The sequence below is a fragment of the Lycorma delicatula genome, chromosome 4, assembly GCF_047948215.1.
Source record: "Lycorma delicatula isolate Av1 chromosome 4, ASM4794821v1, whole genome shotgun sequence".
NCBI classification, from domain to species: domain Eukaryota; kingdom Metazoa; phylum Arthropoda; class Insecta; order Hemiptera; family Fulgoridae; genus Lycorma; species Lycorma delicatula.
The window spans coordinates 68,568,233-68,586,847 of NC_134458.1; the positions used below are offsets into that span (position 1 = coordinate 68,568,233).

An 18,615-nucleotide genomic window follows, 5' to 3' on the forward strand; every position below is an offset into this window, starting at 1 on the left:
CTACGTATGTAAAGTTTGAACATTGCAATTGCCAATTAATTTTGTTTTAGTTCAGATAATTGTATACACACAATACATCACAATTATGTTAATTCTATTGGCTTTTCACTGGAATATGCGCTGATGTGTAAAACTACAAAATCACCTATTTTATTTTTTACATTAAATTATTATTTACAATACATTTTTCTCTAATATTTTTTCTACTTTTATACATCTTATGTTCAGCTACTATGGCATATCATTTGTTGTCACAGATTTCCTACCATCTGCCTTATTTCTTTTTGAATTCTATTATTCTGCCTAAGTAATTCCATTTTTTTAAAAATTCTCCCATTAATTTTCAATAGCATCTGCCTTTACATAAAACTTCCAAATCTGTTTGTATCGTTTGCTAAAACTTTCCCATTAAATTATAATTATCATCTTTTAATATAAGTTTTCCCCCTCTGTTTGTTTTCAGTTTTCTTTCTTATTTTCTTTAAATTTAACATTTATGTAAGTATGATCTATATACTTTTTGCTCTTGGATATGCTTAATCCGTTATTTGATTTTGAATCTCATGCCTGTTACTAATTTCATTTTTCTTCTGTCCTTATCCAAGTGTGTTTATTTTCTGTTATGATTTTTAAAAATATTTAATATAATAATATTTTTATAACTACTAGTTCATATTTTGTGTTGAATTGAGAAAGCTGCATTATCATCTTCCACTTTGTTATTCTGAGCAATTTTTGATCACTTCCAATTTTTTCATAGTATATATGCTTAGGAACAAACACACGATCTAAATGTTGGAAAGCAGATTTGGACAGCAGGTGACTCATGCAAGGTCAAAGTCAGTGCCGGGTTATCAGTTAATTAGTCTTGTGAATTGTGGTGACATGTTCAGATGCTAATTGATTCTTCAGATACAAATTCATTCTGTGGAGGGAGGTTAGATTTAGAGTTATAGTTTAGAGATTTTGTTATAGTTTTGTGGATCGAGGAATAAACCATAAACTAACCTTCATAGTTGTCCGAGTCTGACCTGGAGTCAGCTGTTGAAGATGACTGATGGCACTCTTTGTAAGGTGATTAAATGTTGTACACATGACTACAATGTAGTCATTCTTTGTAGTGACGTTAAGTATTGCCATACCTTGGTAATTTATCCTTGTCTCCTCAAAGGTTTAACCTTAATTCTAATTCTAACCTTAACCCTAACCTCTCTCCCCAGAATGGATTAGAATTTGAAGAGGTTTCGATAACTCATAATACTGATAGCTAATTGACTAGATAACTGATAATGTGGTATGGATTTTGATTTTGCATGGGTCGCCTGCTGTCCAAACCTGACTTTCTGACATTTAGATCTTGTGTTTTCCTGATCCTAAGCATATCTACTATTGTGTATTATAATGTATGAGCAAAATTGTAGGTTATCAAGTAATTACTCAAAATTACCTTTCACTCTCTGACAAAGCCCAAACCCCAACTGTCTTCTCATTCTTTCTTTCCTTCTCTATAATAGTACTTCTCATTATTATTATGCTCAGGTTATTATGAATTCTTGATTGTCATTCATTTCCTCATGTTTTTTAATCATCATCTACCAAAGGGGTATGGATAGGATAATTGGTTTGTCTGGCATTTCTCCCACCCCCACCCAATTCACTTGCCCTAAAGCATAAGACCGAATGTCTGTGACACAAACGGCTACTGTGCCTCAAAACAGTTTAGCGACCAATATCCTAATTAGCTGCTAGAGCTTACTTAACTGCGTGAGCGAAATAAGCATGGTGCCCTACACTGCTTGCTTGTGTTTCCTACCTCTCACTTGTCATATATTATTAAAATGGGTAGGTGCATCGTGTCTACATACTAAAATATATGACTTATCAATAAATTAAAATTTATTCCATCAAGGACAGCAATTTGCTGTCACACCTAGGTCACTGAATGTCAGCAAGTATCTGTCCACCGTATTATAGCACTTGGAGCTATATTTGACTGATAGCCAGCCATTTCTGGCCGGTTGAACAAAGTAACGGAATCAAGAAACTTCCACACGGTCTGACAATGCAGCTCACGCCACACTGACTTGCCGCATATGAGTGGCCAATTTTCCCCTTGACCTCTAAGTTCCAGGGTGGCCTGAGTTCTGGCCCTCCCAAGAGCTGGGCAGTCGAACAGCATGTGTTGTTCGATTGGACCTCCCCGCAGATGCATAGCTCATCAGCTGCCAGGTGGAACCGAAATAAATATTGGTTCAAATTCGCATAGTTGGAGAGCACTTGGGCTCCCGTTGCCCTTAAAAGCAAACTAGAGGCGCACCATCTCCCCAAGTCCTGTATAAATCTATACAAGGACCTACCCTTAGTCGTGGCATGCCATTCTTGCTGCCATGCTTCCACCGCAAGGCTGTAAAGCCTCCTTCGCTGGCAGGAGATGGGCAACTGTTTGAAATTTAGAACCGGTGCATTGCAATCACTGTTCCGCTCTGGTACAGGCCTGGCTCGAAACCGCTTCCCTATCTCAGCAATTTCCACATGGCAGTCCAAACTTTCACCACTAAATCAATTGGGAAAGCTTTTCCCAATACAGCGGTAGCCTCGTAGGAAGTTGTTTTAAAAATACCAGTGCATACAATTAAGGCTTTGCACTGGGCTTCCTTAAATTTTGAATAAGTGTTCGATTTCTTTCATCCTATGCGCCCAAACGGACGCAGCATAAGAGGTCATACTTTTAAAGACACCTTGGTACGCCACGTACAAATGACAGCCTGACAGTCTAATCTTTTTGAGCAATCCTTCTAAGCTTGTGCATCACAGAGATGGCATCTGCCACTACTTGCCTAATGTGGTTGCTAAACAACTTCTCATCAAACAAATCACTTAGGTACTTATGAACTCTAACTCGGCTGATTACACAGCCTTTATACTTAATATGCGGGTTACGACTGTACGATAATTTGTCTGCACCCTTGAGAAGCATACACTTCATCATGGGCACAGAAATTTTTAAATTTTGCATGTCCATCCAGCCCTCTGTGGTTGACAAAGCTGCCTGCAACCGGTCTTCTAGCTGTGGTCGTGAATTACCATGAACTAACAGGAGACAGTCATCGGCGAAAGCCTGGGTATTGATCCCTTCTGGGAATATCAGTCTCAGAAATCCTTCGAATACCAGGTTCCAGAGCAAGGGATCGAGAACAGAACCCTGCAAGCTTCCTCTGGTAACTGATTTTTCCACAACTAGGTGTGCATTCTTAAACACAGCCGTATGGTTAGACAAATAGTCATGTACCATGGCCTGCAGGGCTACAGGAACATTGCGATGTTCCAACTCATAGAGAACAGAACTCCAAAACAAGGAAGGAAATGCTGCCTCTATGTCAATAAAAATTGCCAAAACATATTTACAGTCGCCGCTTTCCACCTAGGCAAGAGCATTTAAGATGCAATCCTCGGTGCCAACCCCTAACATGAAGCCTTATTGGCCTTGATTTAGAAAATGGTTCATATTGATGTTTTCCCAGAGCTGTTCTACAACCAGCTCTTTCAAGCAACTTACTGATCTCTGGTAAGAGGCTGATGGGTCAATAACTGCTGACCTCACTCGGGTCCTTTCCTGATTTTAAGAGCACTCTCACCAAAGCCACCTTCCAACAAGTCAGAAATCAACTCCCGGCTAAGGCACCCCGAGAACAGCCTGCCAAGTGGCTCTCTTATGACAGCAGTTGATAGAATATATTCGGGTCAAGCTGGTCAATCCCCGGTGCCATTTGAGAAACCATTCGGTCTATTTCTACGGGATCCACAGCCAGTATGCCAGGGAATGGTGTCTCACCTGCCCTGATGCCGATTTCTGCTTCACTCTTCAGAGCATCTGGAAACAGAGTATCCAGGAATTCCTGGTAAGTTGCCGTAGATGTTAACATGTGGTCACGACCACCAAACCTGCATTGAACACTGGACAGCATATGCAATAGCTTTGGCCGGTAACATGACTTAGTGAGCTGCAAGGGGCTGCATTGCAACTTGTGCGTAGAGTCTTGCCAAAATTTGAGTCTGGCTTCCTTGATAGCATGAATGTATTCACTACGGGTGTGCCTGTAGATTCGCAGACCCTCTGCGTGCACGTCGTCAGCGATAATCCCCATTAGGGGACGACTCTGGTATCTTCTACGTGTGGATAGGATAGGATAAGACAGTTTCAATTCTTAAACCCACCGGGTTGGTCTAGTGGTTAACGCGTCTTCCCAAATCAGCTGATTTGGAAGTCGAGAGTTACAGCGTTCAAGTCCTAGTAAAGCCAGATATTTTTACACGGATTTGAATACTAGATCGTGGATACCGGTGTTCTTTGGTGGTTGGGTTTCAATTAACCACACATCTCAGGAATGGTCGAACTGAGAATGTACAAGACTACACTTCATTTACACTCATACATATCATCCTAATTCATCCTCTGAAGAATTATCTAAACTGTAGTTACCGGAGGCTAAGCAGGAAAAGAAAGAAAAGTTTCAATACCTAACCCACCGGGTTGGTCTAGTGGGGAATGCATCTTCCCAAATTATCTGATTTTGAAGCCGAGAGTTTGAGCGTTCAAGTCCTAGTAAAGGCAGTTACGTTTATATGGATTTGAATACTAGATTGTGGATACCGGTGTTCTTTGGTGGTTGGGTTTCAATTAGCCACACTTCTCAGGAATGGTCAAACTGAGACTACAAGACTAGACTTCATTTATACTCATACATATCATTCTCATTCACCCCTGAAGTAATACCTGAAAGGTTATTCCTGGAGGTTAAACAGAAAAGAAAGAAGATTCAACACCTAAACTAACCACAATACCGCAGGTTTACAAAATATTTTGTATGCAATTTATTATTGAATATTTGCTGCCATCATATTCAAAATTACCTTATTATTTGTTAATATTCTTAATCCAGCATTTCCATTATATTATTTATTTTTAGTAATCCTGTAATTCCTGACCAAAAATCTTTTTCATCTTTTCATCACATCTCACTAATTCCAAGTACATATCTTCTTGACCTATCCATTTCGCTTATCAAATGATGTTTTAAATGGACATTCTCTCCTCTGACTTGAAAAATGTGATATATTGTATCTTCTTTTGGTGTTTCCTTTCAATTACTTCCCACACCTAGTCATCCAATCGGGGACTATTTTACCATTGGAATATTCATAAACTGCATTTATATTTTATTTAAGAGCAGGCCATTGTATTTTATTAAAAGTAAGAGGAATTAAGAAAAAAATTTCTTTGGAAATTACAGGTATAATTTTCGTTCCCCTTCAGACACAGAGTACAATAAGCCTAGAAAGTCCATAAGTTTAAGTTCCTGTTTGGTTAATATGACCTTATTTGTTTAATGTTGTGGTACCCTCAAATGCTGCTTCTCCATTTCAGTATGCAAGTTTAATACACTGCTTACATGTATTGTTAGCCGTTTCTTACAATATGTAAGCCTAAATACATAAAACAAAACAGTATGAGAAATTCTCAGATAAAGGAAATTGGGGTAATTGAAGGAAGGTACAGCCGTATATATATATATATATATATATATATGCTACAGTAGTGTTTGGGATGAAGATCACCAGTTAGATGTGCTCTTTCACATACCATCAAATTGATATGGAAAAACAGATTTTAGGGAAATTGTAAGGCAGTAAATGTGGGAAAGAGATTTGAGGGGCTGAGGACTCCCAACTCTGAAGGGGGGTCTTCCCCCTTCCGGTAACGTCACAAGGTGGGTGTCTTACCCACCTTGTGACGTTACCGGTCGCCACACCACCACCTCCATTGCAAGCCCTGAGGGACTTTACTGGAGGTTGTCTTTAGACCCTCTAACTGATTACATCTCACAGTCATCAGCCAGGCCTCGGTCGGGAAGCCACCGATGTAAATGCCTTGGCAGAGATTTGCATCAGAAAAATACTGATCAAATTTTACCTTCACGTAGGCATCAAACGGACATCTTCACATCCAACCTAACATGATTCCAAACTAACTGACCGAAACCGTGGAAGCGTGAACCCCGCGTCTAGTAAAGATTTAACAACACCGTTTGTGACTGTGAATGCTTCAGAGAACGAATGAGTTTAAAGTTAAATCAGTGCTACACTCGTACCAATCAAAATTATGTTTTATGCAACATAGAAACTCAGACCTACACTCAATTAAGTCAACCAATTTAGGTCAACTAACAAGGGTAACGCAACCTCATTCCGGTCCACGCAGGAGCCGGGGACAAATCCTGCACCCCCACCTGGTCCGATCATGGTGTCTCGTGTAGCATTACCAAGTCACGATCAGGACTACCACTGGCAGAGGGAAGCCACACCCCCGGTTGCACGGATACCATACCCCGGCAGCGCAGCCACCCCTACCAGTGGGAACCCCAAATCGAATCACAAACAATACCAATATAACCGTGGCACAATGCCAATGCACCTACCTCCAACCAATCCAGTGCCTAGGCCGGAAAAAAAAATTATCTTCTATTTATGTTTCGAGGTAGTTACTCTGATCATGTGCATAATTTTTATTTTATATAAACTGTTTTGGTACAGTATGGCTTCTTGAATTCTATCTAAGTTATTAAAACTGTTTACAAATTGTTTTCATCCATTTTTGTCTAATCATCTGTTTAATTACACACAATATATATTTTAATATTGTGATATAATTTACAAGAAATGGAGATGATATTCTCAAGATGCAGAGATCATACAGTTTTTGGAAATACACTACATATTCTCTTACAATGTTATTTCTTTCGGAACCCTTTCTTCTGTTAATTGTTGAGTAATTTTTCATTATTTAATATTCATTATTACTTTTTTTTTTTTTTTAGGTTTAACAGGCTCTAATGATTCTTTACCTTTACTTCTAAATCAAGATGATCTAATTAAAACTCTTACTTCATTAATGGTTCACCAAAAGGAAATCTCAAAACTGGCTTGTCTTACTCTTATTAATTTATCTGCTGAAGAAGCTGGTGCAAAAAAAATACTTTGTGCAGATGATGCTACTTGCACAGAAAAGGTAAAGATTGTAGTACTTTAGTAAAACATAGATTGGGAATTGGGGCTGAATTTCATCTTGATCAGTAATGCTATTACTCTCTTAATGTCTGTAAGAATTTTCATTGTTAATAGAATTTTTGATTTGCTTACCCACATAAAGTTTGCCAAGATTCAGTGTAATCTTTAATACTTTTTTTATCATAGTTAGGTGTCTGGAGATTCTGAATCAGAAAAAAAATTGTTTAAAGTTCCCTTTTACTGAAAATGTTTGATTATATTTTTGAGAAAACTTTAAACGTTGTTAACTTTAAGATTAGTGTTTACTGGTTTGTATTGTCTTAAAATATTTAGTGTTTTTATAGTTGTTAATTTTCTTGTAACTAGTTTATTTTTATTTTTGAATACTTGTTTTTAGTTTTTGATGAATAAATGTTTATTTATTGCAATTCAGAAATAGGTGTGGTAGACAACTATTTTAATACTTTACAAGAAAATTAACTTTAATGATGAAATTAACTAAAATTATTTTGAGCTAATTTTTTAAAAACTTATGTTATGATGCTTTTAGAGCAATCTTCATTCACTGCTGCATCTGTTTTTGCACTAAGGTGTCAGTTGATATTATTTTAGCAATTTTTATTTAATAATAACTTAGATGTTCTGCACATATACAAAAAGCCACTTGGGGACATAATTGAACCTTACTGAACATGCAGACACATAAAAATTGGAGAGCAATTATATGATAAAAAAAAACTCAGATATTTATTCATAATACAGGTTTCTACCATTGCCTAAATTAATGTCTTCCTAAATAAAAAAAAAAAAAATTGGAAATCACATTTTCATTTGACCAAACTCTTCCCAGTATCACTCTTTATTTAGTATTCTGTTTGTTAAATGTTGTTTCTCCTACAGTTTGTGGTCGATTGAATAGTGTTAGGAGCCAAGGAGCTGCACTATACCCACTATCTGCCAAAAGACAGATGGCACCATTTAATTTGGGTATTTTTTTACACAGACTGCTCTGCCTCCAAATGCAGCTGCTGTGAATGCTACCGGGCCACTCAACTTTGATACTTGTTATTTTCTCCTTCACATTGCATGTGTTCTGTATGTTAATGCTCGCATAACCATTTCTATTGATATAAGAATCACCAAAAGGGTTAGGTTTTTTTATTTCTAATTGAGTGCAACTGATTGTCCCAATTACACTAGGCATTTTGAACTTTTTACTCCATTTTTCTCTAGCTTCTGTAATTTCATCTGCGGTTTGGGGAAACATTAATCCAATCGGCAGCTTTGGAAGTAACTTTCTGTAAACTATCATTAAATATTTTATTGACTGTAGTTCTGTGAATTCCGAAATCTTCAGCGACACAGTTTTGGTACCCTGGATCAGACAAATATCTTAAACACACTTCCACACTTTAATATTTAAAGTGTGGGAGAAAGATTTTATTGACTTACTGGAAAAATACGATAACCCAACTATAAATAAAGTACCTGGCGCACTTAGTATTAGGATTGTCAGTAAAGAGAAACGACGTGAATCAAGCATTGAACATAAACAATGGTCACAGTCAACAAGCACATCGACTGAAAGTACGAGCCAACTTGCAGAAACTGGAAAAGCAATTTAGAAAAGAAAAAGGAATAGCTTCGAGACAGACAAATCGGCAGCTTTATAAACTACTGACTTGCAGTGACTTGTTCTTATCGATCAATTGGAGTTGATAAGAACACAAAAGAAAGAAGCAGACTTAAAATTGCAAAACTTACAAAATTAAATTAAATCAGAAAGGTTCCCAAGCCGAAGAAGAAGAGGGTAATTTCTCTTTATCAGATTATTTGGTGCTACCTTAATTTAATACAATTTGATGTTTTTTGTTAATAATGAAATAAATAAAGAAAAACTTATGTCCTAACTTGTCTTTCTTTTCTTTTAAAATATTAAAAAAAAAAAAAATTAAATAGAAAATATTTTATACCAAAACAGGCCTATACACATGAAGGTGTCTGCTGACAAGCGTTTGATGAGGTACACAGAACTGCATTGTGTATACTTATGTAACACACACTTTAGCCTTCATATTTACATAGTGCTTAACATTTAACGTGACATTAATAAGTGCTTGTGCAATTCTGTGTAAGTCACTAGTGACATGCGTTAGCAAACACCCTGAAGTCCAGTGTTTACTGGCTTTTATAGATCAACATCTAGTTAAGAAACTAGTGGATTCAACTGCTGGTAATACATAAGAGGATTAACAACAATTGATCGACTAACTTAACCAGATTGTTGTTCTTACCTCTGTCAGTTAGATATATTTTTTTTATTTATTGTTTATTTATTTAATTTTTTTGCTTATTAGGTTTCAGCAAAATAAATTATAAATGAAAAATTAACCAAAAAAATGAAAATAACAAATTAAAAATGAAATTAATTAAAGGAGTTTTTTATAACATTGTTGCAAAACAGCCATCACTTCATTTCGCTCTGCTTGACCTCTTTGCTGGAGTTCCAGTTCTGTGATTTCTATATCCGCTTCTTGAACTTGAATTTCATCATCCTCCTCATACACATGTTCTTTTTGTGGCCGTCCTCATCTAGATTATATTCATCATGAAGGATTTTCCCTACATTGTGGAACATAGCGCAAGCAACAACAATCTTAGGGACATTTTCCAATTTCACTCTTATTAGATTGCTTAATATGGGGAATTGCCTTACTATTTGACTGAACACTCTCTCTATGGTCACTCGTGTCTTTAGCGTATATTTTGTTAAAAATCCTTTGTTTTCTAGTCTCCGTTGGACTAAGTGGTGTCAGCAGCCAAGGGGTTATCCCATAGCTACTATCTGCCAAAAGGCAAATGGCACCATTTAACACTGATATTTCTTTACCTCCAAATGCGGCTGTCATGGGTGCTGCCAGGCCATTCAGCTTCAATGCTTGTTAGTTTGTGAGCGATGTCCTTGTTTCTGGTCTTCATAAAGCATTTTCATTACGAGATCCCTTGTGTCCCTTCGAAGATTTGGTATTTCCAGTCTCCTTCGTAGATGGGGTTCAACAAGTGCCCTGGCAAGTTCTTTAATGAACTGAGATCTTGTTGTAATTTCTGTGTTGATGTAGCACATGTATAAAATGTGTGTGTTTACACTTATGATGCTGATAAGTCTGTAAAAAACTGCTTAGGGCCATCAGTCTTCCTGTTCGATGGCACATCGAACAGGATGTACACGATGTACATGGCACACATGGAAAGCAACCTGCCTACTGGTACTGGGATGGTCCATATTTATCCACACTATTTATAGAAGTTTTTACTAAATATATACGTCCACACTATTTACAAAATGTTTTTTTACAGAATATATTACAAATTACACACTGTTTACAGAAATAAAATGTTTATACTGATAAATACACAATTAATAAATATGAAGTATAATGTATACTGAGAGATCCGTTCATACAGATGGGAAGTGTTTCACACAACGATACACCACTGTCAAATACTGTCCTCAGAATACGTGAAAACAGGTTTTTTATGGAGAAGGGTAGTGCGGGGTTAGCTACTAAGCAACGTAGAGATCAAGATCATGCAGAGATGCTACCATATGAAAATGAAATTTCTCCCCGGTCTCAGATACTGGTGTTTCAATAAAGGTGTTATAGCGTTATTATAATTCTATAATTTTATATTACTATTATTATTACATATTATACTATTAATTTGTATTATATTACTATTATTATTTTCTTGTATGAGTATTATCTAAAGTGTTATAGATATTACATATTCATATGAATTTGTCTAAAAATTATTAGCATTAATTTTTTACATTAATTTACTTCTGTAATAGTAGTTTAAAACACTACACTAATATATATAATTTTTTTTGTAAATAAAGTTTAACTGTGTTATGTTTTATTAATTTATAGATGTCAGGAAAATCTGAAGTTATATCACATTGTTTAGAAAATATTTTAAATAAAGAATGTGTGATAGCTGATTCATGCTGTATGTTGTTGTGCAATCTCTCAAGGAGTAATCTGCATGCTAATTATGTTGTTGACAGTTTAATTGATTGTAAAGCTACAATTAATAAACTAATTGATGCATTTTGTGATTTGAAGTATAACAAAACAGGATGTAATCTGGATTATTTGGGTCCATTTTTTTCAAATATAAGTCAGACATCATCTGCTGTAGAGTAAGTATAATTAAAAAAAAAATAAATATAGTTATTTAGAAAAAAATAATCAGTTCGTTGTAAACTGTGCAAATAAAAATTTATCTGTTCTAGCTTCACTATGAAAATAAATATGCATAAGTGTGTATACATTATTTTTATGATTTTGAGAGATCTGTTTTTTAATTCCTATTATTTTTTTAAGTATATACCTGGATTATAGATGATTTTGAAAGGTATACAATAAAGTATAAAAAAAGTATTTAAATGTGTTTATTTTCATTAGTTGTTGACAAGGATGACTAACTGATTGGCTTTGTCTTACGATCTGATGATAAACACATCTTTCTGGTTGTTTTGACACAAGATTTTTGTTTGATTAATGCATTGATTTTTTTTATTGTTTTTATGATGTTAACAATTTTTTTATGCTCATCTGCTGAGTCTTCAATTGGAGCCTGCTATAACAGAATTGTAGAACTTCAGAAGAAAATAGTGACATTCATTGTTAAAATTGTTAGAATGTAGAATTCATTGAGGTCCATAGATCAATATTATTTGAATTTAACTTCATCTTGTGCAGTACTGAAGTTCATAGGCCATTGTACATTAGTACATACATTACTAAGTACATTTAGTAACTTTTACTGAACTATATATAATGCATATTAATGACAGTATTGTATACTAGATGGTACATTATATTACAAATTAGTACTTATGATGGCTAATTTGTTTAGAAAAAAGTTTAAGTTTTTATTTGAAATTGTTTTTTACTCAACTGAAAATTCCTTTTCCTCCCAATAATAAGCAGTTTAGGTATTTGTAAATTTAAAATTAGGCTTAGGTTTAACAACTGATTCAATGTATAATCTTTACAAAATTTCCTGAAAAGGTATACTAAAATAATTTACTCCTAAAATTGTACTCTCTGTTCTTTATTAATGTTAAGCCTAATCTGTTAAATCTGAATTTTTAATTCAGAAATAAAAAGCCATTTTCTAGGTATGTTTGATTATATAAATACTCATATCTATTAAAAAAGTGTATATTTGTTGAAAATTAATTTACAAAACATAAGAAAAAAATTATTATCTATTATGTGCTCTAATTCATATTGATAAGATGAACAAATTTACTATAATTGATAATAGTCTTTTATTTATTGAGTAGAATGAATTTGTTTGAAATTTATTTTTTATTGAAAATGACATTGAAATAATAATTAAAATTGATATTATTAATGCGATTATTCCAATGTTTTTGCCAAAATTCTACTGAACTTATTTTTCGCAGGTATTTATATGAATCTGCTGACCGATTACTTCCCTTTACAGAGTATAAAGTGTCTGTGATAAGAAGAGGTGGAATTGTTGGTATGCTGCGAAACTTTTCCTTTAATTCAGGTGATTTTTTTCTTATTAGTTTTATTATTGATTTAGTAGTTTTTTAAAGTACATATTGTATTTGTGCGTGCTTTATTTATGTTACTTGTTAGTGATAACAATTTATCTGATAAAAAAAGTATACATGCATACGTATTGTATATAGACAAAAGCATCAAATTATTAAGCTTTATAAAACTTACCAATTTACATAAAATGCTTTTCAAATTCAGGATTTGAAAAGCTTTTACAGTATTTATACATCTTTTCATAGTATTTATAAGTTATAATTCTATATCAGGTTTTCATTACTATAGTTACATGCAAAATCTGACAGTCGTCACAGTTAAATGATTTAAGTTAGTTATTAAAACATTTGTGCTAATTTTAAGTAATTCATTACGTTCAAAATTTACCTTTCATTCGTAAGTGTATGTTTATTTTGTCTGTAAATATAATGTTATATTTGTTGTACTGTAGTTTGTTTGTTTAATTTTTCTTTCTTAATACTAAATTTATTATTAATATTTCTAAGTTATGTTATGTCAATCATATCAGGTGATTAGAAACATTTGACGAATTCTTCTTTTTTTGATTTTTTGTATGCTCTAAAATGTTTTAAGTTTTTTTTTTATTTTAAGGAACTATTACTTTTACCAATATAAGTATTTTCCAATCATTTCAATTCTATAAATGCCACTATTGTTAAATTTATGTTGTGATGTAATTTTATATAATTTAAATAGTTTGTTAAATTATTTTTTGATTTAAAAGATATAGTATAATTTTTACTGTTGTAGACAGTAACTATTTTATTTTGATTAATACAGTTATAAATAATATATTTTTTATGTTTATATTACTTATTTTCATTTTCAAAAAGAATTAATGAATTATTTATTTTAACATAGATTGGAAGAAATTATAAATATAAAATAAGGAATTTTAAAAAAAATTGCATGAAATAAAAATGAAAATTTACTTAAAATAATTTATAGTTGAACAAAATCCATTGAGATATATATATATATTGATTTTTACGTTATCTTAAGTTGTGAATTTTAATAGAACTTCTGTGCCTGATCATGGACTGGGAGTGAAGTCTATGAACTGGAAATACAGTCTGTGGTTAGATACAGAAGTTAAAATTAATTTATTATTGGTATTCATTAAAATATTATTACGGTGTTTATATTATCTAAAAAATATATCTGTATGTATATATATTTCTTAAATATATTATGTTTGTTATATTAATGTCATTAAATTAATGAAAATGATCAAGGAAACACTTAGATTAACAAGAAATGATTTTTAGTGAGAAATAATTGAACTTATCGTAACAAAAGAAATTAATTTAAACATCTTCAGAATTAGTTTCTTGAACTAACAGAATTTATCCGTGTTCATTATTGGTATTGTTACTTTATTTTTGGTTTATCTAATTTTTTAACTCTGAAAGTTATTGTAAAGGATTTTTAAAATTTCTCATAAGTAATAAATACTGATGACCATAATTTATCTAATAGAGTAAATTATTTTCATAATGAGTCAGAGCTAGTAAGGATTATTCCTATTCTAAAATTATTTAATGTTATTAATGAGCATAGCAATCACAAATGTTTTGTCAAGGTGTTTGAAAAAAATATTACAAGGATTATTCCAAATTGGTCTTCTAATTGGTTGTTACTTTATCAATATGGTGGTTTGCCGTGGCCACAGCAATCTATAATCTTGTTATACATCCACCTACTGTCCATTATGTTCAGTGCTAATAAGGCATGATTGATGAAACAACTTGTCATCTTTCCTGCCTATTCTATTTGCATAATTAATATTTGAGAACCAGAACACAGTGCTATTGAGATTCACTGATTGTCATGTTGTATTTATACTTATAATATTACAATTGATTGCTATGAGAATCTGTAAAAAATAAAGAGAGGAGGACATAGGTGTGTAGATGAAGTGCACAATTTAAGCAGTCACTATTGAACTGAAAAATTATGGTTACAAAGTGTTTTGGGTGCACAGTGTATTTTTCTGCCAGAATTATGGAATCTGGGACCACAGTATTAGAAGCTGATTATGAAATTGTGAAGAAGCTGAAGAGGTCACTCCCATGTGGAACTAGATGCTCATAAAGTTATCCTGCATTGCAATGCATGACCCTGCTCTGCTCATGGCACAGGCTTTACCTGATTAGTTAAAATGGGATTATTTTTAAACAGTCTGTACAGCCTGGGATTGTTGACTATCGACTACTGTCTCTTCACCAAGAAGATTGGCTACCCAGCACTGAAAATCCAATGAGGTGCTCATCGTTGAGGTTTATGGGTGGTGTACCCTGTTAGTAGATATCTTCTTTGTGGGTCTGCAGAAGCTGGTATTATAGTATGATAAATTGCTGAATGCGAGTGTTGATCATGTGGAGAATAATTTATGTAGATATATTGGTAACTGTCATTTAATAGATTTGTATTTGATAAGTAGATTTGTAGATAACTAATTTTTTTCTCTTTTTTATTTATTATTTTCTTTTCTTATCACCTAATTGGAGATTAGTCCTTTAATAAATTGTTTTTCTAATGTCTCTAAGCATCTGTCTGATCATCAGCATGGGTTTGTATGAAATAGGAGTTAGTTATTGCTTGGAGACTGTACTTTGCAGGGAGGATTAATGTAATATATATTGAATTCAGTTAGGTTTTGATCACACAGGGTTATTCTAATTATAAACATTTTTAAGTTTTGCTTTCCTACAAACTTGTGTAGTTATGTTTCTAGCTAGCTCAAAGATATGATCTATTATTTTTTAGTCATGGTGTCAATTCCAGTATGCCGTAATAGCGCTTCCAGAATAGGTAGAGATTACTAATCTTGGTTTGCATTTATTTTGTTATTAATTAATGATATTGTTACCTATTTTATATTGATTGATTTATTAGCTTGATGTTCATCACCGGTTTATAGAATGTATAGATGTATACGTAAACTTAACTGCTACATATATGTCTGTGTAGACCTCTAATGGTTTGAGTAATAACTGTTAGAATTAATCAAGTTTTTGGAGTTAATTACCTGTTAATTAATGTATTAGATAGTGGTGAATACCTGGTGAAAAATTATTTTTGTTTATGACTTGTATACTTTTACAGTCGGTGCCATTTATTTGAAATGTAGGAGCTGTTTTTGACAGTGAATTGTGCTTTACATATCATTATGAAAATGAGACTAAAAAATTGTTAGAGTTAATTTTAGATGTGCATTATTTAATATCATTATCCTGTATTAATATAGGATATTTGTTAGATCCAAATTAGAATATACCTTCATTGTTTGGTTTCCTGTGCACCCTGAATACATTAGTGCTCTGGAACTGATCCAAATAAAATTTTATTATTTAGATAATCTAATCTTACATTAGCCTCCAATAAGTTCTAAATTTGAATTTTCTTTTGAACTATATAGTCTAATTTATTTTCAGTATTATCGTGATCTATTAAGCAACTATTTTAGTCTGAGTTGAATATTAATCTTTGACTATTCCATTTTTTTTGTCTTCAGTTGTTTGACTGGTTTGATGCAGCTCTCCAAGATTCCCTATCTAGTGCCAGTCATTTCATTTCGGTATACTCTCTACATCCTACAACCCTAACAATTTGTTTTACATATTCCAAACGTTGCCTGCCTGCACAATTTTTCCCATCTACTTGTTCCTCTAAAAAAGTAACTATTCCAGGATGCCTTAATATGTGGCCTATAAGTCTGTCTCTTTTAACTATATTTTTCCAAATGCTACTTTCTTCATCTATTTCCCGCAACACCTCTTCATTTGTCACTTTATCCACCCACCTGGTTTTTAACATTCTCCTATAGCACCACATTTCAAAAGCTTCTAATCTTTTCTTCTCAGGTACTTGATCGATCATCCAAGTTTCACTTCCATATAAAGCTACACTCTAAACATATACTTTCAGAAATGTTTTCCTGGCATTTAAATTAATTTTTGATGCAAGCAAATTTTATTTCTGATTTAAAGCTCGTTTTGCCTGTGCTATTCGGTATTATATATCACTCCTGGTTTGTCCATCTTAAGTAATTCTACTTCCCAAATAACAAAATTCTTCTACCTTCATAATCTTTTCTCTTCCTATTTTTATATACAGTGGTCCATCTACATTATTTCTACTACATTTCATTACTTTCATTTTGTTCTTGTTTATTTGCATGCGGTAGTTCTTGTGTAGGACTTCATCCATGCCATTCATTGTTTCTTCTAAATCTTTTTTACTTTCTACTAGAATTACTATATCATCAGCATATCGTAGCATCTTTATATTTTCACTTTGCACTGTTACTCCGGATCTAAATCGTTCTTTAACATCATAGAACTAGCAGTTAACTGCTAGTAGTTGTATGTAAAGATTAAAAAGTAATGGGGTTAGGGAACAACCTTGTCGGACTCCCTTTTTTATTATTGCTTCTTTCTTATTTCTTCAATTATTACTGTTGCAGTTTGGTTCCTGTAAATGTTGGGAATTGTTCTTCTATCTTTATACTTGGACCCTAAATTTTTTAAAATGCTTAACATTTTATACCAGTCTATGTTATCAAATGCCTTTTCTAAGTCTATAAATGCCATATATGCTTGTTTGTTTTTCTCTAATCTTCCTTTTACTATTAATCTGAGCGCTAAAATTGCTTTCATTGTCCCTATAATTCTCCTGAAACCAAATTGGCCTTCTCTTAACACTTCGTTCACTCACCTCTCAATTCTTCTGTAAATTCTTGTTAAGATTTTTATGCATGAGTAGTTAAGCTAATTTTTCTGTATTCTTCACATTTATCTGCTTCTGCTTTCTTTGGTATCATGACAGTAGCAGTCTTTTTGAAGTCTGACAGAACTTCTCCTTTATTGTAAATATTACACACCAATTTGTATAATCTATCTATCGCTTCCTCACCTGTACTGTGCAGTAATCTGCAGGTATCCCATTTAACCCAGGAGTCTTTCTGCCATTCAAATCTTGTAATGCTCTATTAAATTCAGATCTCTGTACTGTATCTCCCTTTTCATTCTCTTTGATTTCTCTTCTTTCTTTACAACACCAGTTTCTAATTCATTTCCTCCATATAACTCTTCAATATATTCCACCCACCTGTCGATCTTTTCTTTTGTATTATAAATTGGTGTTCCATCTTTATTTAACACATTATTAGATTTTAATTTATGTACCACAAAAGTTTCCTTAACTTTTCTGTATGCTCATTCTATTTTACCAATGATCATTTCTCTTTCCACAACTGAATACTCTTCTTTAATCCACTCTTCTTTCGCTAATTTGCACTTTCTGTTTATAGTATTTCTTAATTGTTGATAGTTACTTTTACCTTCTTCAGCATTCTTATACTTTCTATGCTCAGCTATCATCTGCAATGTACCCTTTGATATCTAAGGTTTTTTATCTGTTCTCTTTGTTTTGCCTAAGTTCGCTTCTGCTGATTTAAGAATTTCCTTTTTTTAACATTTTCTCCTTCTATATTTTCTACTGTATCTTTTTTACTCAGATTTTTTGCGAATTCTTCAAAAATCTTCTTTACCTCCTCTTCCTTAAGCTTCTCTAAATTCCATCGATTCATCTGACACCTTTTCTTCAGGTTTTTAAACCTCAATCTACATTTCATTATCACTAAATTATGGTTGTTATCAATGTCTGCTCCTGGATATGCTTTGCAGTCGACGAGTTGATTTCTAAATCTTTGTTTAACCATGATATAATCTATCTGATACCTTGCAGTATCACTTGGCTTTTTCCATGTGTATATTCTTCTATTATGATTTTTAAACTGGTTGTTGCCAATTACTAAATTATATTTTGTGCAAAATTCAATAAGTCAGTCCTCTCTTTCACTCCTTATGCCCAGCCTGTATTCACCCACAATTTCCTTCCTTGCCTTTTCCAGTGCTTGCATTCCAAT

The 18,615-nt window shown here is 33.2% G+C and overlaps 1 protein-coding gene across 2 annotated transcripts in view; it reads left to right on the forward strand.

Moving 5' to 3' along the window:
• LOC142323508 (protein HGH1 homolog) overlaps positions 1-18,615 on the forward strand; it is a 32,910-nt gene that overhangs the window by 661 nt on the left and 13,634 nt on the right. For both annotated transcript variants that reach the window (XM_075363254.1, XM_075363253.1), the window contains exons 2-4: positions 6,876-7,066; positions 10,998-11,269; positions 12,545-12,654. In XM_075363254.1, coding sequence (XP_075219369.1) covers positions 6,876-7,066; positions 10,998-11,269; positions 12,545-12,654 — 573 coding nt within the window. The remainder of the gene's footprint in view (positions 1-6,875; positions 7,067-10,997; positions 11,270-12,544; positions 12,655-18,615) is intronic.